The sequence below is a fragment of the Anneissia japonica genome, unplaced genomic scaffold, assembly GCF_011630105.1.
Source record: "Anneissia japonica isolate Jap-2015-1 unplaced genomic scaffold, ASM1163010v1 scaffold287989_len141851_cov153, whole genome shotgun sequence".
Lineage (NCBI taxonomy): Eukaryota > Metazoa > Echinodermata > Crinoidea > Comatulida > Comatulidae > Anneissia > Anneissia japonica.
Window position 1 is genome coordinate 19,248 of NW_022708804.1, and position 8,881 is coordinate 28,128.

General features: G+C 33.9%; 1 protein-coding gene across 1 annotated transcript in view; it reads left to right on the forward strand.

Annotated features, from left to right (window-relative positions):
- Positions 1-3,292: 3,292 nt before the first annotated feature.
- LOC117106590 (5-methyltetrahydropteroyltriglutamate--homocysteine methyltransferase-like) overlaps positions 3,293-8,881 on the forward strand; it is a gene marked incomplete in the record, with an annotated part of 10,064 nt that continues 4,475 nt past the window's right edge. The window contains 5 exon segments of the mRNA XM_033247974.1: positions 3,293-3,406; positions 4,985-5,159; positions 5,469-5,620; positions 7,926-8,043; positions 8,517-8,604. Of these exon segments, the coding sequence (XP_033103865.1) occupies positions 5,482-5,620; positions 7,926-8,043; positions 8,517-8,604 (345 nt within the window).

The following is an 8,881-nucleotide window of genomic DNA, read 5'->3' on the forward strand; positions in this document are numbered from 1 at the left end:
CCAACTCGGCCACAAGTCAACTCGGCCACAAGTTATTTAATGTAAATCTAAGTCTTTGCATCCTTTTTCTTCAATATATGATTGAAATAAAGTACACAGTATGTTTTACCACCACACTACCAAAAGAGATTTGAATGCTATTGCCTATGAATTAAAAAGAGTTATTTATTAATGTGTTCGTCTTCTGTTTACTCACAACATTCTACTTCAACAATAATATTAAACAACAATAACGACAATAAATTAGTAATATTTACATTAATAATACTAATTAGTCAGTATGACGATAATAAATGTGATAATAACAACAACATTAATAGTAATATTTATTTTAACAAAATAGTAATAATACTAGTATAGTAATATCAATTTTAATAACTAATATAACGATATTGAAGGTGATAATAGCAATAATACAACAATAATAAATTAAAGATAATGTTTTATTTTTATAATAATAATAATACTAATTAGTAATAACAATAATAATGATACTTATAATACTAGGCCTACTTAGTAATAATAGGGTAATAATATCGATAATAAAGGTGATAACAACAACAATAATATTAATAATAATAATATGAGAAAAATACTAATAAAACGCCAATAACAACTTTTTAAATTTACTATTATTAAAATTATAATACTAAGACTAATAAATAATAATAATAATAATATGAATAATAAAAATAAAAAATCGAAAATTATTTATTATTTATATGGTACTGTAATAATAATACTATCAGCAAAAATTTGAACAATATATAATGTTAATGCTAAGACTAATAATTAATATTAAAACTAACGGTAATAAAAACAACAATAATAATAACAACAATGACAACAATAATAACAGCAATAATAATAACAATTAGTACAATGTAGTACCAGTAAATGACTTGTGGCCGAGTTGACTTGTGGCCGAGATGGATCGAATTCTTTGCATATACTTAATTTAAGAGTACTAGAACAGTGTAAAAACTATTTAAAATCGAACTTAAGTACGACACCCGTTTTTTTTTTTTTGTTTTTTTTTTTTAAATTTATTTAGGGTTACTATGCCTGATTTGTAAAATTTCGAAAAAGTTGAACTGGGCAAGGAGGATTCCTATGAGAGCAAAGGGTTCATGGACACTTCGATGCCCTGTTGGGTTTCATGGCAACATCTTTTGTGGAGATCAGGGCGCGAAGGCTCGCGTAGCTGAGGCTTCTAGCATTATACATGTAAATTTCATCATCATGTTAATGCTATTCGATGTAAGGGAAGGAGCTGGTTTGGTTTATAAGAGGGTGATTGGCTCGAGAATTGGGGTTTGGAACGGTCAGTGGCAGGGGGAAGACTGCCCCCACCCCTCCCACCTAACGGTTTTTACCGGGCTGACCAAGCCGTCGTACCGGGCTGGGTAATAAGAGAAAAGAAAGAGGGGAGAGGGAGGGAAAGAGAAAGAAGGGGAAAAGGAAAGGAAAAAGGAAAAGAAAAAGAGAAGAGGAAAATGAAGACAAGAATAAAAAGGAAGCCTTCGAAGTTATTTAAACACATAATAGTCCCAAACTCAAGAAAGAAAGATAGATCGTTTATCCTAAAAGAAGGGCCTCAATGTGTAATAATGGTGAAAGAATATGTTTGTAATAAATAAAGCCATAATGAAAATGCTTATATTCAGTTGTGAAAAACGTGTGTGGCCATATATAACATAAGCCCTAAACTAAAAAAAAAATTGAGCGCTTCGCACGCATTTTTGAGGGTGAGAACTTGTGCTTGTCCTCCTCTGCCTTCTAAGTGAATTGAACACATAATAGTCCCAACTCAAATAGAAAGAACATTTTAAGATAGATCGTTTTACCTAAAAGAAGGCCTCAATGTGTATTGATGGTGAAAAAATAATATGTTTGTAATAAATAAAACCATGATGAAAATGCTTATATTTAGTTTCAAACACACATGTGTGACCTATATTATAAATAAGATGAGCCCTGTCGTATTGTTTTCTATATGGTGAGGGGGTGGGGGGTGGGGTGGGTATGATAAATTACTAAGCGGGAAAATTATTACTTTTGTCCCCCCTCCCCGACCGAAGACCCTTCTCTAAAGTAACTTAAACTTTAACAGTCTTACTCAAGCAAAACAGGAGAGAAAAAGAAGTTTAGAGCCAGTGTTTGGCTTCTCAACTTGTGGGTAAACAGGGGAGGATGCATGGGAGCAACGGGGTAGCACCCCCCACCACCCACCAAAAAATAATAATATCCAAATTTATTTTTGGATATCTAAAATGTAAAATATCACATTTGACATTAAACATTCCTCCGTGGTTCCAAAGTGTTTGTAAAAATTAAAATGACCATTTAATTTTTATAGGAATATTACAGACTGTTACAATTTTCGCAGCCCTACCCCGTGGTTGGAACCAGCCTCGCCTCTGATAAACTAAAATGAATAGGCCTACGCAACTGTTCCTTCCAGTTATGATAGAAACTTTGTAAGTAATTTGGGGGGATTACTTACCTTTAATTCAATATGAATAAGAAGCTAAAATAAGTTTTGATTGTCACTTTACTCAACTTTAAGTAAGAACTATCAAATTATTTAAATTTTGTAGGCCTTATAATTTAAAATGATATTTTGAAAATAAAAATCGGCCAAAGTGAGGGCCAAAGTGAATTTTTGATTTAACACCGAAGGCCGCACCCAAACTTTGATGTTTATAGTGAGCTTTACACCACTTTATTCTCAGTTTTAATGTTAATTTTGACATATGATGGGTGTCGGGCCGTAAAAAACAAGGTGTTTTCTAGCCGATTTTGCTTGGCGGGCCGGGCCGCACAGGGTTTTTAATTTTTTTTTTAATCGCTGTCGGGCCGCACTTTGTCCACCTGTGGTCTATAGATTTATTGAAATTTGTTGTAAATACTTTTTTCGATCAATTTTTTAATGTGGTTTGCTTGGATTGTACACTTTTTCCCCAACTTTTTCCTTGCGAGCTTTGTAATTTCTTTTATAAGAGATTTAATCTTATATCTTGTATATTTACAATCTATGAAATAAATAAACTTCTGTCTTCTTAATCTGTATTTTTTATCTGTTTACTTAATCCCGTTTGAATTAGAAACTAATGTCAATATGGAAGTAGTAACACCATTCTCAACACATGTTTTATACATCTCTTCAATACTGCTTATACCTACTATACGGTGCTACCGCCTGTGTCGATAGATGAGCTTTCTCTATAGGAACTCTAGATGAGATGAGTTTTCTGAATAGCGCCACCTGTTTTCTAGGTTAAGTGTTTTCTATTTTTAGGCCTACCCACTCCTCTTCCTAGCGAGAGTGCAGCCCGGGTGAGTGCAGGTTCTTTGCTGTAGCCGTTTTGAGATTACATAGGCATAAATGAATAAAGTATAGGAGGTAGTTCACATTATATATTTTGGAGATACTAACGCGTGGGTTGAGTATAATAAAAGGTTGTTAAACAAATGACATGTTTAAAGCCAGGATAGTTGGAGTGTGGACTTTGCTTTGGGCGAGACCTGTGATTTCCCAGAGAGAGTTCTATCCCTTGGCTTTCACGATTGTTGCAAGTTTATTTACGGTCGGATTATTATAATATAATATAAAAGCCTGTCTTAAACTTGTAAAGATTATTGATATCTTGTCTGCCAATTACTGTTGTTCACTGATGAGAAGTTAAGATGTTAAGTGTTGTATGAAATCAGGGAGTTAGTGTAACAAGAAACATGATCAGGATCACATGTTTGGCTGTTTAAGTACAGTGGGGCTTGATACCAGCACCAGTAACTGTTGGTAGGACTTCATGGTTGAGTTGTTTGATGAATATGTATGAGGTATTATAGTAAAAGGCGCGGCCAGATGAAATTGCAGTACAAATACAACTTTATTTATCGATGTACAAATCATACTTAAACCAAAACCAGATCATAATAAAAACCAGATTAGTACATTGCTTAGGCTCAATAAAAAGAGTATAATTTAGTTATAAATCACACTATCTAGGCTGGAAAGGTGGTGAGGGTGCCTGTGAGGGTGGGAGGCTTTTTATTTTTACTTTGCTTTTAAAAGCCAAATGTCATTCTTGGGTTTTTTGCTGGTCTATTGATATGCAAAGTAAACTAAATGATTTTCTCAAAAAGAAAAAATAGTTCCCCAAAATTTTTTTTGTCAGTACCATAGAAGACATGCAGGCAAGGGTGATAAACTAATATTTGTTTTTATTGGGCCATATATTTTTGGTAAATTTCCGAACAAGCTGTTGAGAAAATTCAAAGTCTGAAGTAACAAAAGTTTTATTTTGTCTTCACTATCTTTTGAATCATGTGTAGGCCTGTGGAAATGAAGAATAAATTACTAAAGTCTTAGGCCAAAATGAATTCTTAGTTTCACACCTGGGATTTGAAATACTTTTTTGTGACAGAATACAAATAATGAATGTTTATGAGTCCAATGGGAAGAATGTTGTCATGAGTTGAAAGATTTCAATTTCAACAACATTTATTCAATCAAATCTAATCAATCAATCAGTATAACAATATAACAAATCAATCATTAATCAATTCAGTATAACAATATATAAAGTACAATCAATAATCAATAGAAATATAGTTAAAATAAATGGAAATGGTTAGTAAAACCAATCAATAAAAGCAAAACAATATATTTTCGTTTATATATAATAATATATATAATAATATATATATATATATATAATATAGCATGAAAATAGTAAAAAGAATAGAAATAATAGTGAATTAAAAGTAATAATAATAATAATAACAATAAAGATAGACTTCCATTCAACGAGATTGAACCGATTTGAATGGAACAGTCGTGAAAATAGCCTGTCTTAAACTTGTCATTTGATATTTTATAAAAAAAAAAACTTTTTCTGAAGATTTTTGTCATTTGATATTTTTGATGAACAAAATTTTCTTAATGGAACAGTCTAGCATCTTCTTAACCAATCAACAGATTAGGTTGAAGTCATATTGTATCCTAGGCACCCTGCAATGGAGCGAAACGGGATGGAAGTAGAAAAAAAATGTACTGTAGAACTAAATTTCTATGATGAGTGACAACATATGGGGTAAATAACCAATGTCACATGATATGAAATCCACCATTCAAATGACAAGGATCTATTTAGGTGTGTTATAATATTTACTTACTATTACTTACTATTGCTACTTACTATTTTATATATTTATATATTTTTGGTAAAGAGACTGGTAAATGGAAAAACAATTTTTATAAAAAAAATGCATCTTTGTAATGTATTCAGCCATTTATGTTTCAATCCTTCTTAGGCTTTGACAGTTTTTTTTTTGTTGCGATGAAAAGTTAGGCATACAGTACAATGACAAAAGTTACTCCAGGGTTATATATTTAATAGTATTAAAATATTGTTTGAATAGGTGACAATTACTTGTCATATTTTATCTTGCAATTATCATAGACACACAAGAGTAATGGCAGCCAACATTTGCCTTCAAACAACAGTGATTGGGAGCTATCCTAAACCGGCATACATGAAGCTTACTGATTGGTTTAAAGACAACAGTGTAAAAAGAGTTACTAAAGATTATAGTGCAATGATAGCTGAAAAAGGTAAATAGCAATAATAGTGATAATGCTTGCGGTACACCTTGTGTGCTGTACCGCAAGAATTATACATCCAAAATGAATAGTCTACTTTCCAACCCTACTAAATCGCACATTTTAAAATTGCAACATGTACAAAATACCGCTGCATGACTTGTCTCCATGGTCCAAGCCATAATACTGTACACATTTTGCTGGTCTTTCATAAATCAAACTGGCTAACCATAAATCAACGCATCGCTACATACAAGTCTATTCACAATCTTTATCCATCGTATTTATCAGAGCTCGTCTCCACTCATGTACCTGCACAACACCTTACATCATCTTCACAGATTAATCTTGAATTTACGAAGGTGAGGATAAGTTGGCGCTCGCTCTTTTGCTACAACTGCCCCAAAATTTTGAAATGGTCTTCCTCAACATATCAAATCGGCTGATTCTATTGAGTCATTTAAAACCCTTCTTAAAACATTCCTTTTTAACAATGCAGAATTCCCCATTTTTTCATCTGGAAAGGTGTTACAACTGTTGGATGTGCTATCGTTTGAGGTGGGCCCCAACCTTTTCCTTACTCAAGACAACATCGTTTTAGTAGTAGTAGAGCCGAGGACTTATTCGAATGTGGAAGCTACTGGAGCCCAGCATACTGCCTAACAGTGTGCCTGCATGCACCCGGGTGTGACAGCGACGTTGTTTTGACATCGGTGGGTGGAGCCCAGTTCTAGACACCTATGCCAATTATAGCCCTCATACATTTCAGAACTGATTTGAGTTTAAGTTGTCTGCTTGTGGTTCTTTGTTGTAAAGCGCACTAAGGCTTTTTACAGAATGCGCTATATAAGAATTGACTTATTATTATTAATATATTGTTAATTCGCCATGTAAATCTTCAAACAATAATAATAATTTTCTTATTAATTGGTTTAATCCGAAGGCTAATGGTATGCCAAACCGTGAACCTAATCACTTTTCTAAGTGGCATTATATCCCTTCGCGACATAAACACAAGTAGCTCTATGTAAAGCCGGGCACTCACTACACCGTACAACCTTGCTGTACAACCATCGTACGACGAATCCAACTAATTTTCAACACTATTAACAAGAGCCCTCAGTTGAGAGCATATCTCCGCCCCACCGCAAATCCCTTTCTATAAAGTAAAATAAATCTCCCAAAATATGTTTTAGTTAATTTTCTAACCACCACCCTACCTACTTAGCTCCGCTACTTTAAAAAAATTAACAAAACTTCTGACCCTGACCCCAAAAGAAACCCCCAAAAAATATGTTTCGACTTTCCAATCACCACCTAATTGAAAAAGAAAATCACACTAACCCGGCCAAACATTAATACACCCAGGAACATTTTAGTCATATACTTGACAAAAAAGTACACGCCGAGTATTGGTGTTGAAATGAAAATATTATGCAAATAGTCAAATTAATAAGAAAGAAGTGTATTGGTGTTTACCATCAAATGTTTAAATATAGAGATACATTAAAAATATTCCCAGTTCCCAAAAAAGTGAAGTTAGTACATATAAAACACTGTAAAACATTTACTGTAATTCCACTAATTTGAATATTCATCATACAGCTGTTGTATCCACACCCCGAATAGGATCATTACAAAAATTTAATCATCTCGTCCTTGGGTCACTCCCTGTAAATTTCATTTAGATCTGTACAGCTATTTTATAGATATTTTGAACATACACAACCTACCTGTAAATGTTATGTCCAGAGGACCCTGACTAAGACTGACCAAGGACCAGCAAAGTATGCCGAGATCCATAAAATATGCTCTGGTTTCTACCATGGACACCGCCACACACGTGCTCAACGTTTTATGCATAGAGGGCGCTGTTTATTTGTGCAACGCCACTGAAATAAAAGTATGTAACGCCTTGTGACACATTTTCAAATTTTTCCACCAGCCGAGGACCTTTACAGAAACTCTGAAAACGCGTTGTACACGCAAATCCAGCACAATGCAGCACTAGTGCTCCGAGGACCAAGTTTTTGGTCATCTGTAAAGCAAAAGATCGTCAGGTCATGAGTGTGTTGTCAAGTTGAGGTCCTCGGTAAAATAGAAAAACATGCACACGCAGGCACACATACACGCACACATGGAGATAAAAATAATAAATGCATAATAAACATAATAAAATGAAGTCAACAGTAGGATGATGGTGATAAAATAATAGTAAGGTAAAAATAAGATAAATTTGTAAAAAAAAATGGTATTAATTATTTGTTGTGATTGAAGTTTATCAAAATAATTGGGTTTTTTTTTCATTAATATCTAGGAATGAATGAGCTTATTGACAAAGCTGAGGATGAAGTTTTGAGAGAACAAGTCGGCCTAGGGATCAACATTATTACGGATGGAGAAATTCGGAGAGAAAATTACATGTATTATCTACTGTAGGTGTATAGGAAGAAATTATTGACTTAACACCTTTATTGCTTCGTATGAATAGAATTGTGTTATTTGCAATACAAAGTTGCAATCTTGTTTTTTGTGTTGACTTTATTTACAATAAACTCATAACAAAATTCAGCTTGGAATAAGTTACTACACACGCATGGAATAAAGAGAAGCAGGAGTATGTGACAGTTCGAGTGCACAGACTGGTTTTTGCCAGGGTGGGGGGGAGGGGTGTTAAAAATGAGAATGTGGTGTTAAAAATGAGAATGTGGAACTAAATCATTATTATAATGAAAACTTAATGGTCATTTTTAGTATTTTAACCCGCTTAATGGAAGTAATTAACTGCCAGAAGGGTATGAGTGGGGGGTGGGGGGAGTGCGACCTGCCTACGGCCATGCAGTATTACTACATGAATTCCAGTCCGCCCCAGGGTGTTGATAACCAGTATTTTCTTTATAATTTTCAGTCGCCATTTGAAAGGTTTTGACTTCTTCAACCTAACGGACAACCATCCAATGCGGAACCCCAAGTACGTTCATAGTGTTCCTACTATCGTAGGTCCATTAGGTATGTAACAAATGGCCACATAATGCAAATCAATTTAAAATTTAAACAGAAATTTTTACAATAAATTGTAAATGGTGGGCCGTCATTTTTGCACTGTAAAGTTTGTATCTTTAGATCTCTGATCTTGTCCACAACCCGCCGACTTGATCTGTACCCTAGCTGCACTGATGAGGCCTGTAAGTCCGAAACGGATCCGTCTGCAGATATTGGATTTTTTTTCGAGTGGATATTTAGTTTGATTATTTCATTCTGATCAGATTTTCT